General features: G+C 37.9%; 2 protein-coding genes across 19 annotated transcripts in view; one reads left to right on the forward strand and one right to left on the reverse strand.

Annotated features, from left to right (window-relative positions):
- The window catches only part of WDSUB1 (WD repeat, sterile alpha motif and U-box domain containing 1), a 32,120-nt gene extending 12,466 nt beyond the window's left edge, over positions 1-19,654 (forward strand). For 11 of the 12 annotated variants that reach the window (XM_054829131.1, XM_054829130.1, XM_054829137.1 and 8 more), the window contains 8 exons: positions 2,110-2,202; positions 3,019-3,112; positions 5,011-5,044; positions 6,573-6,613; positions 6,711-6,817; positions 7,704-7,883; positions 15,705-15,845; positions 19,205-19,654. In XM_054829131.1, the coding sequence (XP_054685106.1) occupies positions 2,110-2,202; positions 3,019-3,112; positions 5,011-5,044; positions 6,573-6,613; positions 6,711-6,817; positions 7,704-7,883; positions 15,705-15,845; positions 19,205-19,377 (863 nt within the window). In that variant the 3' untranslated portion in view covers positions 19,378-19,654. The remainder of the gene's footprint in view (positions 1-2,109; positions 2,203-3,018; positions 3,113-5,010; positions 5,045-6,572; positions 6,614-6,710; positions 6,818-7,703; positions 7,884-15,704; positions 15,846-19,204) is intronic. The other variant, XM_054829132.1, reaches the window with a different exon arrangement.
- Positions 18,956-22,644, reverse strand: part of TANC1 (tetratricopeptide repeat, ankyrin repeat and coiled-coil containing 1) — a 98,623-nt gene continuing 94,934 nt past the window's right edge. For 4 of the 7 annotated variants that reach the window (XM_054829104.1, XM_054829099.1, XM_054829102.1 and 1 more), the window contains one exon: positions 18,956-22,463. In XM_054829104.1, the coding sequence (XP_054685079.1) occupies positions 21,092-22,463 (1,372 nt within the window). In that variant the 3' untranslated portion in view covers positions 18,956-21,091. The remainder of the gene's footprint in view (positions 22,464-22,644) is intronic. The other 3 variants (XM_054829100.1, XM_054829103.1, XM_054829097.1) reach the window with 1 other exon arrangement.

The following is a 22,644-nucleotide window of genomic DNA, read 5'->3' on the forward strand; positions in this document are numbered from 1 at the left end:
AATTAGAGACTGACAATACCAAACCAATCACATGTGTCCACTGACAGCTGTAGGGACACCATTGCATTAATCTGTCACAATAGAAAGGGGATTAAAAGTGCTACCCAAAAAACCTCCGTTGTGAACTAAGAGTTGCATCTGAGGGCAAAGGAACACGTTGAAGCTGAAACAGATCAGAGTGTAATTCCCACTGCTCCATTTCCCGTTGAGATTATCCTCTTGGTTTAAAAAAGTATGTTACCAACCCTTCAGCCTTCTGCCAGGATAGAGAGAAATAGGCAAGAAAGCATTTCCTACGCTGTGGATTTTTTTTTAGCTGACTTACGATCATTCTTAATTTCATTTAAGCCATATGCTATTGAAAATCAACATTTTTTCCTTCTTGTGTGTTGCTGTTTAATCACCAAGGATTGAAACTTCTGAGATGATTGACAAATTTAACATAATACAAAATCTGTATAAAGTAGTGCTTATCCAGTACAATTAAAGATGATTTTAGTTTGACACTCTCTTTACCTGCTTAATTCAGAGCAAAATTAGAACCAGAGCTTCTGATTGGTTCTCTGTGCTTTAGACTGTTTGTAACAGATGATTTTCCTGCCTTTGAAGTGGATTCAGTCACAGTTGTATAGACGCTCATCAGAGCAGTTGTGATGCTGTGCAGGCTTTCCCATCTGACTGCAAAGTTTCAGTGCTGCCTTCCTCCTGGATTAGTAAACTTCAGTGAAATTACCTAGCAATACTGGTAAAAAATTGGCAGATCTTGCTAAAATTTTCTAATGAACCTCAGTGGAAGACAGTGTAGTCCTCTTCCAAGTTATCCTCAAGAGCTCTGTGTGTCCAGCACTGTAGTACTCCACTAACAAATCGGTAACTTGTAAAATAATGTCCAAGTCTGTGCATCATGACAGAATTCTCATCCAGACCAAGTTTCCAAGTAACATGTTGTTAGTTCCCAAGAAGCATGTGTTTTAAAAACACAATAACTAATGCGTGCCACTCATCTCTCTCTGCGACCCAAATCTTAACACTGTAAAACCCTTGCAAACATGATGCGCTTTGATGCTTTAATGTTTGATAGATCTGAGATTAAGTCCCAAGATCTGCCACAGTCATAGTAGCTCTGATTGTTCCTGTGAACAAGCAGGTTTATGTATACTGGGATTTTATTGTGATAAAGTATATTTTAATCCCATATGGTTATGTGGTGGGAATATGGAGATAAAAATCTCTGGGGTAAGTGTAAGACACTCGACAGTAAATATTTTGACATTTCTGGTAGCTATGGAGCTGGAAAGATGAGCCCTTAAAATGTTAGGATTTTCTGATGTCCAGCCTTTATCCTGGTGATTCTTGTAGGAATTCTAAGACTTGGTACTGGCAGAGGTGATGCCATTGAAGGATTATTATGGTGACTTGTGTTAGGCTGGTATGCCAGCTCAGTGGAGTAGAAGAGCAGAAAGAATTTGGCACAGGACTTTAAAAAAAAAAAAAAAAAAAAATTGATTGTGGGCTGAAACAACACAATTAGAGTGGAACATAATAGTTCAGAAATGTTCATATCCACTGAATAGAGAGGGGAAAGCTGTAAAACTATTACTGTTGTATTTCATATTTCATCTTTAATGCAGTATTTCTTGAGTGGTTGGCTGGACTGCAGTCATGAAACATGACTTAGTTTATAAAAATGAAAAGTTGAACATTTGAAATTATGAAAATAGCCTGTCAGATACTCTCAAATTTTGTACATGCATATGTGGTTAAGTTTGAGAACTACTGAACTGTAGAAGAAACAGATATAACCCTATAATTTAGGTTAAAAGTCTCAGTAGATAGAGGAATCAAACATTTACCATCAAGAAAACTTAAAATATGAGCCCAGTCCTGGTCTTTATCTACTTCTTCAGGAAACAGTATAACAGCGATACCTATTTCTTACTTGTAAATGATTTTAGAGCTTCTGCAATTATTTTTGTTAACACTTTTTAGACGTAGTACTGAGATTAAGGAAATGTACCAAATTCCACTGTAAGAATGCTGATATAGTATACTGATAAGCTGTCATTTTCAGTGCTTCTGATTCCCATGAATGTATTTGAATTTTATCAGATGGTGAACATGGATTCGGATACTTCCAGATGGCTTCTTGTGGTCAAGATAATCAGATCAAACTCTGGCTTATTTTGTTTGCAGATTTCTTAGGTGTGTATAGTGATGTTTTTTTCATATTCCAATGTCTTAAGTCTTTAGTGACAGTTTACATCTAAGATCAAATTTATACTGCTGTCATGGATTCACAGCTAAACTAACCACAAGTTGAAAGTTTTCTTTTAATTGTTTAGCAGGAGAGCAGCTAAGGCATGCAGTACTTTGTGACATTGGGCCCAGTAGATTTTACTTAGTGATCTATTTATCAATAATGGTAAAAGTAAAGTTTAAAAAAAAAATAAAAAATTCCCCAATTCCCTCAAACTTAATGTTATGATAAATATTTGGTTTTCATTAGCATTTGTATCTTTTGGTAACCAGTAACATTTCTGCTGTGGCCTTTGAGCAGGTTGATAGGTTGAAACCTCTTAATCTGCCAGGCCAGGGATAGGTTTCCTTTCACCTTTCAGTACATCTTGGCCCTTGAGCAAGAGCTGGAGAAATGAAACCAGTGCTGGCTCCTGCTAAAGCTGCAGTGTATATGTGTGACTGCTATGCAGAGACTAGGCAGATGGCCAGAAACCTCTTCAGTGGGTATTTTTTTGTCATCTCTTTTATATAGAATTCTGTAAGGACGAATATAGTGTGTACAGATGCACATTTCATTATCTAAAACACTGTAAGACATGCTAAGACCACAAAGCGTGGAAGACAGAGATGTTAAAATTATCTCCGTGATCTTTGATCCCCATTTTTGTAGACAGTATGTCAGAGACAGATCTTTGATGCAGCTTTACACTTCTAAAAGAAGCTTGTCTTATACCTTGTCAAATGTGTCCATATGTAATAATTTACTTTTTGTATTTTTAGGTGTTGAATTAAAATATAAATACACATTGAGTGGACATTCTGCCCCAGTTCTGGCTTGTGCATTTTCTTATGATGGGCAGATGTTAGTCTCAGGGTAAGCAGTATCTTTTACTTGTTTAAATTTCATGCAGATGGCTGTCCAGGTTCATGCTTCAGTATTGTAAAACACAAAGTTCAAGAGTTGGAGATTTCAAACTATATTTCCAATAATTAAGAAATAGTTCTGTGACCTGCAGAACTATTGAAGTGTCTTTCCAGTTGGTCTATGTCTTGCGGGTGATTGAGTTTGAAATCTAGGATGTTGCAAGCTCTGTTCTCTTGAGTATGGTAATGAGATTCATGATGTCCTGGTTTTGGGGCGTTTATGTGGCCTTTCATGTGGATACTCTAGCATGTATTAAAAATACAAATCTACATTGCAATCTTACCATCTCTTTGCGACATCATTTAGGATTTCCTTCTCTCTCACGCACTTTCAGGAACTTTTTAGAAAATTAAATATCTTGAGATTTTTGTCTTTGATAGATTTGGTTGAAATTAAAAATTTCTTCACTGATCCACACCCAGAGTATGGCAACATAAGCCTTTTTTCCAAAAAAAGTGCATGACTGAGATAACTGTAGACCCGTGTTTTTGATGTCAGCCCTGTACAGAATAATGGTTAAGACCCAAATTAATCATGAAACATCAGTTAAGAGACTAGTATTATTAGTCTTTGTTAGAGGGTGATAAGGGAGTAGCCAGTGTCATTGCGAGGTCACTCCATTATGTTTGAAAGACCCAGGAGGGCGGAGGTGATGGAACATTCCTGATGACTGGAAAGATGCAAATGTCACGCTTGCCTCCAAGAAGGGCAAGGCAGGGGATCCAGGGCACTACGGGCCAGGCAGCCCAACGCCAGTCTCTGGGGAGGTTATGGAGCAAATCCTTGCAGTGGCCTTGGAAGCTGCCGTGATCCGCAACACAAAGATAAACTGGCAGCTGGTTACTAGCGGCTTTCCTCGGGGATCAAGCTATTGAAAGAGGAGATTACAAATAAAGTAGATATAATTGTTTATGTTTTTATGAATATTAATGACTGCGTTTTTATCCTGCACGTCAAGTGGCAACTTGAAATAACAGATAGAATGATTCAACTCTAAATTTTAATTGTCTTTTTTACAAAGACTTTCTAAACTGAAATGGAAAACCTGATGTCTGGCAAAGGAAAAAGAAAAGACAACAATAGCCAGCAAATAAACTTAAAACCCCAGGAGACAATAGCTTGCTTTGTATTCTTTTTATGGGGGTCTTTTTTGGTATTTGAAGATCATTATGAATGATTGTGATCTATAATTACTTTATTTTCCATTAGACATACGGATTATTGTTTTTGCTTATATTGTCATAAGTGAAATGTCTATCCCATAAAGTCTTTCAGGAAGCACTCCTGTCATGGTAAATAAATACACAATTTGTATTTCATGAAGTATTTTATATATTGATTGCATTGCACCCCTATATTTTATGTATTGCGGTGCGCTACTTCCTCTAGCTTGCTTTGCAAATGAAACAATTTCAAAAATAAATAGAAGAGCTAAGAGTAGATCATGGATAGCCAGATTCTGTGCGTCAGCTTTACAGAAACTGCTTGCGAAGGCATAAAACAGATACAGGCAGTGGGGAGCAGTGGGAGTGGGGGCCGGTTTGTATAAGGACTGTGCAAATCCTCTACATCAGAAATACTCATGGAAGTGCAGAGTTTGCGTATTTAACTACTGTTTTTTACGTCATGCTGGATGTACAGCTAATCGTTGGTTTAAGGTGGGCGCGGGTGGAGGGGGTTTACATATCTAAGCTTCTCATAAAGTGCTGCTAAATAAAGCTCTTATTTTGTTTGTGGAAAAGGTTTTTTTTTCTTCCTCTTCGTAATTAAAAATAGTTTCCTTTTTCCTCTCCGCATAATTTTAATGTTGATGTGTTTTTTTTGGTGTTGTGTTTTTTTCTTAAAAGGTCTGTGGACAAGTGTGTCATAATACATGAAACTGTAAGTATAGCATAGTGCAAGATTCATTCGATTGTTGTCTTTAAGTATCAGCACTGCTTCTACAGTGACTTACCAATGTAAAGAAAAAGAATAGAGACTGTATAAACCCAAAAATATTTACTGTGCGTTTGGGGGATGGGGGAGGAGTTTGAGGAAAAATGTCTCTTGAGAATTGGTCTGTCCATCTTGCTTTTTTCTTTACATTTCTTCGAGGAGGTTATTATTTGATTTCTCTACAGTAGAGTAGTAATTAATGGATTCCATACTTACATGTTATCTTCATATTGAAGAAGAAGGATGTTTTGTTATCCTAAATTTATCTTAGCTTCCAAGGAAAGGAGAACTGTAGCTTTTGACATAAAATTGGGAATGGTCATCATATAAATTCTTTGGGTAATTATATATAAAGTGCACATAAAACAGAAGCATAATAAAGAATTCAAGAAATTTTTTACGTTAAATACAATGTCTTTCCTTTAAAACATTGTTTAAGTATTTTCTGTAATACTGTTATTACCTCCTTCATGGTTCACCTGTAAGTGGTATTTACTGCTCCAGCTTGCTCTGCACATACTATTGTCCTGATACAACTTTTCAATTAGTTTTAAAGTTTTTCACCAAAAAATCACTAATTTGATACCTTTCAAATTGGCCCAATTATTTTAGTAGTTTGAAGCTTAGACAGGTACGTAAGAAGTGCCCTAGATTTTTGGAACCCCAGAAAACTGAAAGATGCAGAAAACCACAGCACAAGTATTTCTTAATGCTATTTGTCAGCTTTTGTGGCCTTAGGTTTTGACCAAATGAGACAATAACTTTTATAGCTGTTGAGGAGAAGTAGGGACAATAAACCTTCATGGGAGGGAGAGAGATTTCAACCTAAAATAGGGCACTTTCCTCATGATGAACAGCTCAAAAAAACCTGGAGTGCTGACTGATCAATTAGTAATTCAAAATAACTTTGCTCTTCACCTTTCCAATCTGTCTGTACCTGTCAAGGAAATAGTATCCTTCATGAGAAGGAAAATCTGTCAAATCATAGGTTAAAACCGTGTGGAAATTCAGGAATTTGGTTTTTAGTTGCATCAAGTGGCCAACTCGGAGAACCACAGGTGGGATTAATTACTAGCCCAATTGAAGGGCTGTAGCATGAAGTCTATTGGAATTTCAGTTACCTCATCACTTTTGGTCATTTCTAATCCTAGATTTGTAGAAGAAATTGTTTTACCCATATAAGCCACCAGCTAACATGGATGTAATTAATTCAGTTGGTATTTCTGGCATTGTTATGCTGAAAGTCCCATGCTGGCTGATTGCTGAAGGACGGCAGTGTTCCAGTGAATTGAATAGGGAGCTTCACGCGGGAGATTCAAGTTGCATTTCTGACTCTGATGCTGATCAGCTTTGGCAAGGTTGTATAACTTCTGTCACCTTCCAAGAAGCAATATTATTCCATATTTTGAAAGAAAGTATACAAGTGAATGAACATTATTCTTTACAATTTAGAATCACAAATATTCTTTTACAGAGTACTGGCAATACCCTTCATACTTTGTCTCGACATACCAGGTAAGAATTCAGTATGATTATTCTGTTTTACTGTTACTAAATAGGAGAAATCAAATCCTTTTCTTGTGAGTTCTCACACATTTATTTTTATTTGTAGATATGTTACAACATGTGCTTTTGCACCGCATAGTCCCTTACTTGCCACAGGTTCCATGGATAAAACCGTGAACATATGGCAGTTTGACCTTAAGCAACCCTGTGCAGGTTAGTGTGTAAAGTGTTTGTAATATATTCTTTATATTTAAAAACACAATATTGTTGAACACCTTCTGAAGATGCAAAACCCCCACTTTTTCTTACATGCAGTTAGGCTGTAACCTCGGGATTATGTGCATGTTATTTATCCCTTCTCTAAATTGATCATATTGATGTCCTACAGAGATATTCTCTTTTTGTTTTCTAAGCAAAAGACACGGTAGTAGTATTTTAATTTTATTTATCTCCTTTTCTGATATTCACCATTTCTTACTCTCTGGACAGCATTAAAGAGATGAACATTATTCCCAGAGCACTGAAAGACTTTTTGGACAAGTATCATTGGTGATGAGTTAAACAGAAAATATGCTAATTGCATGCATAATTGTCAACAAGAAATACACCTTACCAGTTGTTATAGGTGAAAAAAACAGGATAATTAATGTTACAAAATATATCAGCACCTAAAGTATGTGGAACAAAGGTACATAGATCTTTATTCAAAACACAAGAGTAAGTCTGAACTTTGGTCTGCTTTTGTAAGAAGGTGTGAGACTTGGTTTCAGTGTCTGCTGACACTTTTCTGTCTTTTAGTTCAAATTTGTTCAAAATTTGACAGAAGTGTAGGCATCTGGGAGATTAAATTCCTCTAAACTTTGATAGGTAAAAGACAAACACAAATTACTGTCCCCCACTGAAGTAATGTCAAATAAGCATTTCTTTTATTAGCTGTTGGGGAATGTATAGTACTGAGAACGCTTGAACAACAGTGTTCATTACTGCCATTGTTCATAGAACTGGGATTTTTTTTAATTGTTGGGGGTTTTTTTGGAGGGGGAGGGGGGATGTTGTTTGGGTTTTTGTTTTTTAACTGTTGTCTTTTTCGTTTCCAAAGGAAATACTGTAGAAAATGAATCTAAGGTGGCTGTTGAGGACTGGTCAGAGGACGATGTTTCAGCCTGGCTTTGTGCCCAAGACTTAGCAGACTTTGTTGGGCTTTTCAAAATGAATAACATTGATGGCAAGGAACTACTGAACCTTACTAAAGAAAGTCTGACTAATGAATTAAAAATTGGTAAGAGTATAGAAATCCAAATAGTTTTTAATCTTTAGAATACATGTGAAATGTTGGAATGAAAGCAAGTTAGGAATTCCATACATGGATTTTTTTTTTCTCTGAAATGCATTTTTATTTCATTACCAGGGCTGATAAAAACCCCTAATGTCACGTTATCCACAATACCCCTTTTTTTTGGTGTTTGCTTATACCTAGAGCCACAAAATGTACTTTGACCAACAATGCTGTGTTAAGTGGTATTACCTGCTTTTGTTTCCTTTTTCGATCTTGCATCATTAAGCTGTAGAAAAGAAATTTCAGCTTTCGTGTATACTTAATGATTCTGCCTTTGGTAAATAGGGTACTCTATAGTTTTTCCTATCGGTCTGCAAAAGTGCCATGTTTATACTACTATGTGGTCAACTACCTTGAATTTAGCAGTGAGATTCTCCAGTGTACTGTTACCATAATAGAAAACCACTAAGTTTTTACTTATTTTGGAGATGAAGTGTTTCATGTTGACATTTAGTACGGATCAAGCAAAGCTTGCCTGGCTCAGACGCTTTATAAGTCAACAGGTGTCTTAGTTAATACATTGTCCTGGACTTCCTTGCAAAACTGTAATTATATTTTAGAAGGAATCACAAGGAAGTGCCATATTAGTAACGATTCCACAGCGGTAGTTCTGAAATAGGAAACTTAAGGATGGTGACCTACACTGGAACTTTCTGAATAGAAGTTCTCTATTCATTTTGATGGCTAAATTTAGGTGTAAATTAGGTGCTGCTATGTTTACCAAAGTGAGATCAAGTATAGCAAAAGGCCGAATGAGTTAAGAAACCTTTCAAAAAGTACAGGTTTATTTTTAGAAGTTAGTATTCTTCATTGTAAGAAGGCTGCTCCCTTCCTTTTTTGTTTCATATGTGTGCGTGTGGTATTGGTCTGTATCAGATCGTAGTATCTCTGTGTATAAACTAGCTTTGCTGAATTCTAGAAATCAACAGAGATGCTGGGAGTCTGTCAGGAATTGTCATCCACGAAAGACACTCGGCTTCATCAGTTTCTACACATTTTCTTTAACCTTGGAGTAGCCTAAAACTCTGTTGCAGCAATCACCAGCTGGGGCTAATAATGCTGACTAGAAAGTTATGTGAGAATTGACTGCAGTGTGACCAATGATGAGAACTGACCTGCTGAATATAGCATTCTCTGTGGGGAAAAAAAATCAACAAAAGCATGTGTTGCCTGATAGATTTGTAATGATGCTATCAAGAACAATTTCAAACTCAAAGAAGAAAATAAAATCTGAGTTGTAAGAGCCCATCGTAAGGCAGGCTATAAGATCAAAGGATGCATGTGGCTTTAGACAGAGCACGTGTAGAATACAGGCTGATTATGGGAAGCTCTTTCATTTGCTATAAAAGGGTGCAGTGAGGGTTGATTGTACATGTGAGCTGAAGTAGCTTCAGCGTGTTCTTTCCCATTATCAGGTAAAATGCTCGTTGCTCAGTCTCTGTTCTCAAGACTTTGGTCTTTTGCCATGCTTTTTTCTTCAGTAGGCATTTTAACACCCATCGTAAGGTTATAGGATAATGAGTCAGATTTTCACAAGTATCAGGCAGCTATAAGAAGTTTTTAAAAAAGCTCTAACTGAAATCACTTGCTGTCTTAATAAACATAAGCTACTCCACAAATATGAACAAGCACATATGCAATGTGAAGCAACAAGTTCTACTTTAATAGTTATATGAAAGAAGTTTTTAAAACAAAATAATGAAATATAATACACAGTCACCAAATAAAATCATTCAAATCAATCAGTTCTGAAGTAGTAAATTCTCATGATTCTGCTTCTACATATCATTCTACAACTATAATTGACACAGAATAGAAATTATGGCCTGATGCATTTGACTTGAAGAATTGCTCTTTATCTGCTGTGGCTCAAGCATTTACAAAATAGGAAAATACTCTCTGCCTAAAACTTACATGCTTTTCAGTGTTCTTCAGATTCCAGCTTAACTAAATTTTAGGAGTCTGTTACTATACAAATACTTGAATGAGCACATCCTTTCTCTCCTTGATAACCTGTTTTCTTTGCTTTAAAAATGCAACATTTACCAGTTCCATAAGATCTTGCCAAAGAACTCTTGAGGTTTTTTTACAGTCTTTGCAAAGGGAAATTTTTTTAGACCATTTTAGTTGAAGATTGATAGGATAGGAGCTTTTTCTTCTATTTTTTTATTAGCTGCTTATTTCTTGTCCTGTTAGTCTTTGCTTCAGCTCTGATTTGCATTTAATAAAAAGGGTATCCTCACGCCTTTGAAGGCATTTAATCTAAGAGAAAGTGATCAGCAAGTGGTTCACATAACATTTCATTAGCTTGATTGTTTTTGACAGCTTTTTGAAAGAATGCTTTATTACCATGCAAATGGAACTAGCCTCTTTCCAACCTAATTGTCATATAATATAAATAACACTGTATTAGACTCTGTAAGATGTTGAGCAAAAGTAAAGTGGCCATTACATATATTCTGGCTGAAAAGCTTGTGTACATTCAACAAAGTTCAGGATTTCTCGTTCTTACAAACACAATAACACATTCATTGCAATTCTGTGGTGCAGCTGAGTCAGGGAAAAAAAAGAATACGCATCCTCTTAAATTCAGGATAGAGGGTGGGGGTAGGTTGTTCCATGACTGCATACTCTTTTTTGTAGCGGGCTAACTGAATGTGTTAATGTAAGGTGAATCTTGACTTCAGTTTGTTTGCAGATGGTGAGCAGGAGGTGAGACTAGGTCTATTTTTTGGAAAACCACACCTTCAGTTTAGGAGTTAGTGCCATACAAAGTATTTTGTACTGTAATACCACAAATTGTAAAGAAGTTGGAGGCATTCAAAATACTTTCCCTTCTGCAGCACATTGAGAAGGCTTCTTTTCATGTGACTCTATCCTGATTTAGGGTAGGTATGTAAAGGTAACAGATTGTCTTAAAGACGGTTCACCCCTTTCCTCACTTACTGCAGGGTGTCCTTTAGAACATAAACCAAAGATGAATACACATAAACTGAATTTTGAAATCTCTGATCATGCTGACTTTATCTTCACCTCAGCAATATACTATCAAAGATGTGGGGGTTTTTTTGTCTTAACAAAAAGTTAAACAGGAAAGAACTTACTGATACATTTTTATCAAGAAACTCTGGGTGTGAGAATGAGCTTGAAGACAACATTTTGGAGCAGAATTTAAATCACTTGTGATTCACCATGCCTTACGTGTATACTGAAGTGGGAGTAAGCTTTGGGGGCATTGCTCAGTATAAACAGAAAAATACATATGCTTTGCCTATATCAGCAAAATCTTATTTTAAGTGTTCTTTTATAACTAGTTTTCAAAAGATGATGTGTCATGGATAATTCTTTAATCCCTGACTAGAGATTTAATCAGGAGGTAGTTAATTGAGGTGCAGACTGGATGCAATAATCTTTAATCTGTTCGCATGAGAGGAATTTAGGAAAAATTGCCCATGTAATGAAGATTGTAGAAGATGCTGTCAACATCCAGTTTAGAACTGCAGAATTATTTGGTTCCTTTTTTAACCTTTCTTTCCTTTGGTTATATTCTGAATTTTCCTTGATCCCAAACTGATCCTGTAGATTTTTACAAAATTGCCATGCAAACTGTTCCTAAGAATAAGCACGAACTTCTGTTGTATTTCACTCCTGTCTTTCAATTCTTACGTTGTCTTATATCTGTCTTACATAATCCTTATTAAGGAAATGTAGGTTAATTTTTTTCTTTTGCATATATTTTTCTTACTCCGTGACATCTTTTTGTCTTTACTGATTAAAATGACTTGCATATTAGTGTGACTGAGTTTTATGCCTTTGCACACATTGTTTGAGGCGGTTGGTTAATTGTCAAGCTGTAAGCGCTGGTGTGTTAAGGCCAGTCTGCTTGGCAGCCTGCAGAGGGAGTAGAGCAGTTGTTTGGAAGACTGTTTTGTCAACTCTTTATTTTAGTAATGAAGATGGAAAATTAACCAGAGTAGGAACTAGTATTTACCACTACAAGATGGGAAGAAAAAAATTGTGACACATTACACCTGCAGGTTTTTTGACATAAAACAATTTTTAAAAGGAGGAATGGTTTATGCTGCTGCAAGATGAAGCTTACTGATATCTGGGATGCATTTCCAACTTTGACAGGGTAAAATTGTAGTGCAACATTTTATAGAACTATAAAATTACTTTTCTTATTGTCAGATTTCTTTTTTTCCTCTTCTACTCATAATTAAGTTGGAAAGAATAGCTGCTGTCTCAAACACAGACACGGTTCTTTTTTCAGATTCACAGCTATTGTATATTCTCAGTAAATAGGTAATAGTAAGTATTCAAATCAGTTTGGGGATACTTAAATAAACTCATCATCCTTCATGGGGGAATATGTGTTAATTGGTATCTGTGATGCCTTACATGATCATGAAAAAGAGTTTATACTACAATATGTATGTCGTAGAGAGAAGAGCTTGCATGGATCCCACAGGTCTCAGATCAGAGTATTCTTCCTTTAAAAAAAAAAAATAAAAAATCAACAACAGAACCCCCAAACTAAACACAAGAAATGCAGTTTTCACAGACTCGGATAAAATACCGGTACTCAGGCTCCACAGGTCATTTTTATGCAAAAGAGATTGATTATATTTAGTCAAACTGAAATTAATTAATTGAATTTTTTCTAAACCCAAGGATTCTTACTGCTCACAATAACAGGCCCCTCTTCCCCTAGCCATCCCCACTATTGGATTTTTTTTTTTTTAAGGGATTTTCTCTTCTGCCAAGAACCAGCTCTACTACCTTTACTTGTGATAGTACATTACTATGTCTAATTTGAGAACATTTGTAATAATATATTCGTATGCCATCAAATTAGAAAATACCAGTTGTGAACACTAAGTGTACAGACTGGAGCTGTGCATCAGTATAAAATGTAATGATGACTAGGCTACTGAGTATTTTAATCATGTTTTTTGAAAACAATTTCTTCTGAAATGTTGTTCTCCCCCCCCCCCCAACATAGAGGGTGGTGTTTAGTTTTGGTCAGAAGTTGCATACATTTTTTCAGCATGAGTTTCCTCTTGGATACAGCTGGTTTGGGTTGTTCCCTCCCAATCAAATAGACATTATTTTTGTTTATGTGGAGTGTGTGTGTTGTCTCTTCTTTCTGCTTGGGCTGTCGTCTTTGATACTGAAACTATAAATGTAAGTCATTAAATATAGCGCTTTAAATTGCATAATTGAAGCACTGCTGTCTTATGCTGCTCTGCAGATAGTGATGCCGCTACAGTATTTGATTTTATTTGTAATGAATGAGAAGTATAAATTGCTTCTGCACAATGTGTGGCAATAAATAGAACTTGTGTGTCTCCATCCCCTCTCCACCTTCAGTGGCTGGAATCAAGCATTAAACTAGATTGTGAACAATCTTTTTGGCAGAGCTTTTCATAAAATGTATCTCACAAAATATAATCAAACTTGATGAGAATTTATAAAAGATTGAGGTTCCCATACATTAATCTCAGTATAATTTGGAAGTGTAAAGCCCTACCATGAGTCCACGTTTGTTAGCAGCATTTGTGGTATTTCATAATGTCTGTGCCAGACATTTAAAAAAAACCCCACAAAACCAGAGTTGAGCAACTCGTCAAGGTACTCATGCTTCACGCTCTAGGGATGATAGAAGAGAACTTAATGAACGTTTTCATCAATCATTTTAGCAGTAGCAGTCTTGCACAGTGGTGAGGTCCGGTGAGAACAATCTCATGCATTGTAACAAAGGGGCTCTGTTACTCAGACCTTGAACAAAAAGTAGAGGTCTGTGTGTATCATGAGGGCTTCATTTTTTTTTTTTATTTTTTAAAGAATGGACAGTTGGGAGTAAAAGAATGGTTTTATTGATACTGTATAAATGAGAGTGCACCTCGTTATAAATGTGATGCAGTTTTCTGGGGAGAGGAACGCCAGTGTACAATTTAATTGTAAAAATAAGTTATTTCCATTTTTATATAGGTTGCTTACACAAGCGTTGCCTGAACATTGAGGTGCTGCAAGTCTAAGACTTATCTTTAATGAAATAGGAGCATACAACAATGAAGCGTAATTTGTAAGCACAGTGTACAAACACACCTTATTGTTGTTTTGATGCATTATTTGAAGACCGCAAAGTTAATGTTGATGTCTCTTTATCGGCTTGAGTGCCTCTGCAGTCTGAAAGAAATCAAGGCAGCATGGAACAACCATAATTGTGTGTGTTGTTTTATTTTTAGATTAGGAAGACATTAATCTTTTAAAAAACACAGGCTCAGGCATTCTTGAGTCATCTGTTTGCAAGCCCTGGGCCAGCAATACTATACAACAGGTGTAGTGTATTGTAATACCGAATGGCATCCCTTCCCTCGAACAGATCAACTGCACCGCCCAACTTGGCGTCATCTGCAAACTTGCTGAGGGTTGTACTGAGTGCCACTGCCTGTGTCACTGGTGAAGATGTCAAATAGTATCAGTACGGACCCCCGAGGGACGCCACTCGTTACTGGTTGCCATTTGGACATTGAGCCATTGACTGCAACGCTGTTGTTGTCCATTGATGCAGTTACTCCATCGTAGAAGGCCACTACTTAATATACCGATTATTAGTAGACTGTTGTGTGGCACCGTGTTAAAGGCCTTACAGAAGTCCAGGCAGCTGACATCAGTAGTTTTTCCCTTACCCACCAACACAGTCGTACAAGGCCACCGGATTAGTCGGGCATGATTTGCCCTTTGTGGAACCAGGCTGGCTGTCTCTAATCACCTCCCCGTCATCTATATGCCTTGACATAGCTTGCAAGAGGGTCTGTTGCATGTTCTTAGCAGGCACAGACTCATCAACAGTTCCCAGGGTCCGCCTTTTGCCATTTTTAAAAACGGGTCACTCAAACTGTAACTCCAGCTAAGGAATGGAACCCCTGAAAGTGGTATGTGGTTCTATTCTTGACGCTGCATCCGTTTTGTAAATTGGCACTCGCCGCTTACAGTGAAGGCGAATGCCTGTATTAATGGTGGCCTGAACTCAAGAAGTAGGAACGTGGTTGTGGATCTCCAGTAATGGAGTCCCAAGAACTCATAAGGTCTGGATGCAAAGTCTCAGAACCTCTGTGTGAGTCTAATTGTATCCGTGTTCTGCAGACGTGGCTCAAAGGTACATTAAATATATGCTAGTAAGCTTATACTTGAGAGAATGGTTCTACTTTATGTGTTTTTTCTCCAGTTGTGCCACAATTGTCATACATGACTCTATGCCAAACTGCAGAGCAAACCTAGTCCGAGGGTGGTGAGTCCTCACTCTACATGCTTTGGTTGGTCTTCTGTTTGGAGGTGATGATGGCACTTGTGCATTCTTATACCTTCATACTGTTATTTAGATAGTCCAGTTTCAAGGGAGAAACACTGCTGCCTTCCACTCTGTCTCAGTCATACCTACCGTTAGCTTTCCACGTGCAGCAGTGCCTGTGATTCTACTATGCATCAACTAAAATGCTGTTCTGCCAGGCAGCCGTGTCTTTGCAGCAATGTTGCACTTGCATTTGTTTTACTGTTTGTTTTCATTACTCCACAAAGTTACTGTTAGCCAGCAGGAGCAGCATGCTGTAGTTGAACTGTTTGTAGTGACGGCCAGGGGCATCTGCAGATTTTTTTCTGTATCAGGTGGGGGTGGCGAGATGGAGCTGTGTCTCCTGTAAAACAACCTCTTGGCCTTACATATCTGTGTTGTCCTCTTCACGTACGAATACTTCTCAGAGTCTCTAGGCCTACGCAGTAAAGTCCTCCAGAAAATCGAAGAACTGAGGATGAACATGATCTCTGCTTCTGTTACCATCCCTGATGAGTTCTTATGTCCTATAACGAGGGAGCTTATGAAGGATCCTGTCATTGCAGCAGGTATGTCTTTAATGACTTTGACTAAAATGAATGGTAGGTGCGGTAACACAAAAAGATAGGTGTGGTAACACAAGAATGGGCATGTTTTATCAGCTGTAGAAAGATAAACTTTTCTAACTAGCTCTTGCAACAAAATACAACTGTGGTAAACATTTCATTTGCCAAATTACATCTCTGATACAGAGAAAAATACTGTATCAAGCAATTTGCATAGTGTCAGCTCTGCTGATGAGGCTGTATAGATTTTTTTTTTTAATGTTCCTTCTTTTATGTGCCTTTGCAAATACAATTACAAGCCTAATTACAGATTTATCTCGGTAAATGCAAAATGGAATTGTGGAAATGGGCGGGAGGGGGGAGACATGACACCCAAACCCAGGCTCATTAGTACTCTTAGTACACTATGTATATGGCACTCCCTTAAAAGTTTGTACAGAATGAGATTCAGTTACATTCAACAAGACATTGGAACTGCAAAGAGCAGAAGATGTTATATAATTAAAACAATTTATGAAGAAGTAGTGTTTTATAGTTCTAATCGGGGGGGGGAATACGATCATCAACAGACCAGTATAATGTTTTGATGCTCTGTAAGTTGTGACCAACTTCATAGAGTTTTGAGATATCAGGCCAGTTCTGAGAATTACAATGTTCAAAATATGAAAAGCTTTGCTAGCTGCTGGAGTGGTAAGCACTGCACTTAGGGTTTGAGCTTCTAAACAACAGCAGTAGAAGGACAGCCTTGCATATCCTTTTTTTATATAATTTTGAAATAAAGATACATATTTTTAGAGCAGAATAATTTTGAAAAGCTGAAAATTACTGCCAGTCACTGTCCACGTGTATATTACAAAATCAAATAGGCAATTTTTAAGAGAAACTGTTGACTTTTTAAAATAAAATGTTTGGTGTGTATGTGTTCAATGATAGTATTTGCTACCTAATAAGTATATACTATTTACTATCTAATAAATATTCCTGTGTGCCATTCAGTATTTGTGTATTACACTGCTGTCCTAAAACAGGGGATTCCTCTGCTTTTCGGAACTCAGGTTGGGCACAGCTGGCAGTTCCTCACACTGCTGTATGTTTTATAGAAGTTGATGAATGAGAACAGACGTGTTAGCGATTGCAGCAGGAGAAAGGTTGGTTTGTGGCAAGGCAGGTGAAGGAAAGTAGAGTTTTGTGTTTGAAAACCTCTGTATTCACTAGCTATCTACGTCAGTGCCCAGCACTACAGAACTGAAGTTCCGCTAGCATGAACACAGCTGACTAAGATGTGGGCAGTTTTGCAGGTTGAAGTTGGAGGCATTTAGAAAGTAATTAATTGAAGTGAGGGGATATTTTGTTTAGTTCAGTAAGGTAAGTAAGAGTTAAGTGAAAACCTTTATGCCTCTGCTATGCAGAAATTAAGGAAAAATGAAAAGGTAGAATGCCAAACCGCATATTTCTTTTACTTCCATGACCAGCATAGATATTATGTTTTTCCATGTTAAGTAAGTGGCTCATATTCAATAAAGGGGAAGGAAATAGAGCGTAGCCCTGTGTTGGGGGACACACACAGCGGTTTGTATTTCACCAGACAGAAGTGTTCCTGGCTGATTGTGCTAATAGGTGGCTGGGGGGGGCGACTGGAAGGAAGGTGAGGTTTAGGCCTCTCTTTCTGCTCTTGTGAGTAACAGCTTGTTTCGGTACTGACGGGACGAGCTGAGGCCCTGAAAGCAGAGGGGTGTTGAGGGCTGAGCGCGTGCCCAACTCGGGGCTTGGTTGGCCAGCTGAGTGCCGACAGCATTCATGGCTGGGTGCTGCACAGCAGCAGTCTTCAGGTGTGTTAGCTGTTAATCAGCTTTTAGTTCGCATTATGGGTCATGCAAACTGAAAAGAAAGTCTTATTTACCACGTGCATAATATATTTTGGTGCTTTGCAATCAGAGATAGAAACGTGAAGCCAGCCTGAGCGGTTTATATTCACGGTCAGCTTTCATTGTCTTTTTATACCGTAAAGGGTTCCTGAAGTGAAAATTATTTTTAAAGCTACTCAGCTAAATGGAAATGTCTGGTTAAATTGTGATTAAAATCTATTAGAATTATTAACCAAAGGTGTGCAGTAACTTTAACATCAATATGCCATTTATGCATTTTTGGTAAAGCATGGGGGGGTGAGGGGTGGTGGTGGGGTGTGTTTTTTGGGTGTTTTTTCAGAGAGTTCTCTCCCCCTTAGGCACTTGCCGGTTTTTAATACCAACAACTCTTTCATGTGTAGTAATGGTTCCGTACCCTTCATCGTTCCTCTCCCACTGTCCTTAACTAGGAAATACAAGCATTAGGGCAGGGCAGAATATTACTTGCACATGTTTGACGAGGCTTGACAATGTCTGGTATGGTGGCTTTAGAACTAAATTTAGAACTAGAGCTAAGCAACTGCAGTTGCAGACCACTTTATAAGCATCATCTGATTTTCTTTCAAAGAACTGAGTAAGCAGTGTTGTTGTAAATGTCAGTTGTCAAGCGGTTTCCTGGCTGGTCACCTCACTGTTTCAGCGGTTCGTTCTTAGACCTGCAAGTCCTTTTTACAGCCTTGTAATGAACTTTCTCTCTGCTGTGCACCATTCCGTAAACACAAATAAGGACACAGGAAGACTTCATGTAATTTGGTCCTGTTTGTTTACCACTTGTGTACCTTACTCACCAGTTCATCCACGAACACGGCTTAATCCTGTGACCTCATCAGCGATAATCGCTGGGGTGGGGAAGGGCTCCTGCAGCAGCGTCTATTGCTGGCCTGCCGCTGCTGCCAACAGACAGCTGGGGCAAAATTCCAAGCCACCTGAAATCACTACAGCAGCAAAACATCAGGGCACAAGTGGAGCCTTTTATAGAGAGCCCTACATTTTGTGTCCCCCGCGCTGTCCCCACCCCATGCTCACGCCGCTACCCAGCTCTTGGGGGAAGGCTTCAGCCACAGCTGTGAGACTTTTTCCAACATTACGCTGCTTTACAGTCAGTGAACTGATGCAGCTGTAACTGACTGATAAATTTGCAGTGCTTTCTAAAATAGCTTATACGAGTTAGTTTGCCGAGTACAGTATAATTTAAAAAGTTGAGCCAAATTTTTATTTTGAGATTGCTGTATAAAGTTTTATTTTAATGCATTTAACTGTGTAATTTGAAACAAGTATGCATGAGTTTATGGCAAAGCTTTCACAGACCACATAATTTTTCCTATATCTCAGTTTTCCTGTTTGGAAATACTGATTCCCTTATATCCCTTTTAAATTTAGACAGATAGCTAAAATCTGTACAGTGTAACAGTGGCCAAGCATCTGTAATACAAGCTTTTGATGATGGTTTCTTTGTAGATGGCTATTCCTACGAAAAGGAAGCAATGGAAAACTGGATCAGCAATAAAAGACGATCTAGTCCCATGACAAATCTTCCTCTCCACTCTCTCCTGCTTACACCAAACAGGACACTAAAAATGGCTATCAGTCGCTGGCTAGAGTCTCAGCAGAAATACAGTGAAACCACTTAGGTCTGAAGTTGTTTGCTAAAATTCATTGAAATGAAATTGTATGTAGCTAATCCTATCAGAAACAACGGGGAAGAAAAAAATTGTGTTTCTGGTCTGATCTGTGACTGTCACGTAAATGTTTGTTAGAAAGCAAATCTTCACTGTCGGAAGCTCCCAGGAAAATCAGTGAAAAACTTTTAAGTTATTGTTAATTTCACTTTGTGGTATTTCTGTTTAAGAAATTAAGTATTCAGATTGACAATTTTTCAAATAAAGTTTTCTTAATATTTTCACCACATTTAAGAGTTTTTGAGTCTTGATTTTGCCAAAAATCAGAAGATAAAAAAGTCTATAATCTGCATTTCTTTTTCTAATTGAAAAAACAGAAGTGTGTCTTTCTCTGTTCACTGTTACTGAACATGTAGTTGGAAAAGTTGGGAGAGAGTTTCTCCTGTAACCATCAGTGACTGCATCCCCTCCCACAGGTATATTAATAATCTTTATTTTGTATGGAAAAAAATACAGTAGCTGTGCAAAAATAGAACTACAGGACAAGACTAATATAGGACTTGTACAAAATATCAAAGAAACAGTAAACAATAAATAAGCTGAAGCATAATGATGCAAACTCAAAGAGAATTTGTAAAGATGGGTACGACTGTTTACAATGTACAGAAAACACTGTATACAACCAAGAAGTGACAAGCCACTATGTCAAGTTGACCATTCCAGCCTAATTGCACTCATAGGAATGTCACTACGTCTGGTTATTGCCAAACGTTCTTGCCAATCTAAAACCTTAGTTCCTCCAAAAAAAAAAAAAAAAAAAAAAAAAAGTCACTTTGTCCTGTCATGGAACTGCACATACGCTTTTCCTCAAACTTTCGTCTTCACTCCAAAGTTCCTGGGTTTCCCGTTAAAAACACTTACTAAACATTTCATTGCTGTACCTTTTTTCACACATCAACAATAAATGATTTTTGCTTTAAGATAGCACCCAAAGGTGATTAGATAAACTATATAAAGTGCGATTATTGTTAATATGCCATAATATTGTGTTCTTCAGTGCAATAACCAATATGGTCAAAGCCTTTCAATACACATGCAAATGTCGCTGGTTTATTTTACTTGATTTCTTCTAGTTACTAAAAATAGTTATATTTACATGTCAAAACATGGCTGCTTACAGTTTATTCATACACAAATTATTTAGGCTTCCTAAATGTACATCATGCAACCCAAATTAGATCCCACTAGAAAAGTGATAAAATACTATCTTTGATTTAAAAAAAAAAAGACGCATACATATACAGATCTATTATGCAGCAGTATCTTTCTTAACACTGTTTTGAGAAAGTCAGCACTTAAGCATTATAGAGGCACAATTATTAAGTGGTGAGATGTAACATAACCAAAAGCCAAGATTAAAGCCCTACATAAAAGGAAAGTGTTATTTAAAGGCAAAACACAACGGAAAGGATTTCTCTGCTTGAGGTCCTGGTTTGGTGGATTGAGGATCCCAGTTGACTCCTTCTACACAGCTTTGCTATTCCAGTTACTGAACTGGCCTGTGATGGTAGGAACAGTTTAAAGTGGTTGTATCCCATTAAGTACTGGCCAACATGGACTGCTTACTCAAACTCACGTGACCAGCCAATCGGTATTTTGTACAGAAGTAGTAACCTATGATGGCATGAGCTAAGTTTTACAACACTGTAAATATACAAAGTAATAATTATACATTTGATTCAATGAATGATCGCTTTGGTTTTGTAGATGTGCCATGACTTAGATGGCCTTCCTTACTGATGTGAGACTGCTGTTTTGATATAGCATCTGGGTAGCAATGCGAAGCTTGTTTAAGTGCTCGGTTGTCTTGACAGTGGGTAGATATTTGGCACTTGGGCTCCTCGCGGTCTTTAGCTTGCATACCATTCTGGTTGCTATCTCCTGGGGCAGCGCCAGTAGAGGCAATTCTAGTTTGGTAGTGTTTGACTGAGAACTGCTCAAAATTTGAGGACTGAATGCCCCCAGCAGCAACATTTGTTGGTAATCCATCCGATGCCTGAGTGTGCCAAGTACGACTGGATTGGGAAGTTTGCTGCTGAAACCTTGCAGTCTTATCCATGATTCCCATAAATGGGGTATTGCGAGGTCTGTGTTCAGCCGTGGTACCCTGAACTTGATTAACATTGTTCTCCTTGAGGCGAACGTCGGGGCCTAGCCCCTTAATACTATCTGAGAAACTACTGGCTGAAGTTAAGCTGCTGGTTGAACTGGCAAGAATCATACTATTGGATGGAGAACTAGAAGAGACGCCACTGGTTACAGGACTTTGCTGCCTTGCTTCACTGAAATTCATTTGAGTAGGGGCTGTTAACCTGTCAGTGGTTTTAGACTTACTTGCAAAAGAATGAGAAGAGAGATTCTCATTATGCTGTGACTGGGAACACGAGCTGGACATCAACTTCTCAGTGTACAGTTCAGAACTAGGACCTGTAGAAACACTTCCAGATGATAATGTGCTTGTCCCATCCAAATGCTGAATTTTAGAGTGCCGGACTAGCAAGGGACTTTGGGGAAGATGTTGAAAATATGACTGTGTCTTTGCATTACACTGACTGCTTCCCATTTTTGCTCCAGGTTGGATGGAGCTCAGGTGCTGATTAGTTTTTACAATCTGTGCCTGCTTTGTTGGCTGCATGATCAAGCCTGGCTCTCGCAGATATTTATTGCCTGATCTGCTTTGAGGGGACACAGATCTAGCTTTCTGCTGAACACCTTCCTGAAGGGTCCTGCTGTATGAAGCAGCAGCTAAGGAATGTTGCAGCCTTTGTGGAGAGGAAACAGATTCATCAGGGTGTGGCAGTTCATCCTCCCTGTCTTGAACATTAAAATTATCATTCACACCTTGTATAATGCCCTCTTCCTCATTATCAGAGTTGTTAATTTGCTGTAGTAGCTGTGGAGACTGATGCTTCTGTTGCTGTATTCTTTGGAACTGTTTGCATTCCTCTTCTACTCGAGCCAGGAGACGTTTTATCTCTTGATTGCTAGGACACAGCTGTGTAGCTTCACGTAAATCAGCAAGAGCAGCAAGTAGCTTTCTGTTTAGGAAAAAAAAAAGGAAAAAAACCCACTAAATAAAAACTCGGGGCAAATCTCAGTCTCAGCATTGCCTGCTACTAATCCACCTCCATCACTTTTACAGAAATAGTCTGATTTGTCATCTCCAGCTGTGTGTGGTGACAATACAAGAGCTGGATGTTCTCTAACTCAGGAAATTCT

The sequence above is a fragment of the Grus americana genome, chromosome 6, assembly GCF_028858705.1.
Source record: "Grus americana isolate bGruAme1 chromosome 6, bGruAme1.mat, whole genome shotgun sequence".
Taxonomy (NCBI): domain Eukaryota; kingdom Metazoa; phylum Chordata; class Aves; order Gruiformes; family Gruidae; genus Grus; species Grus americana.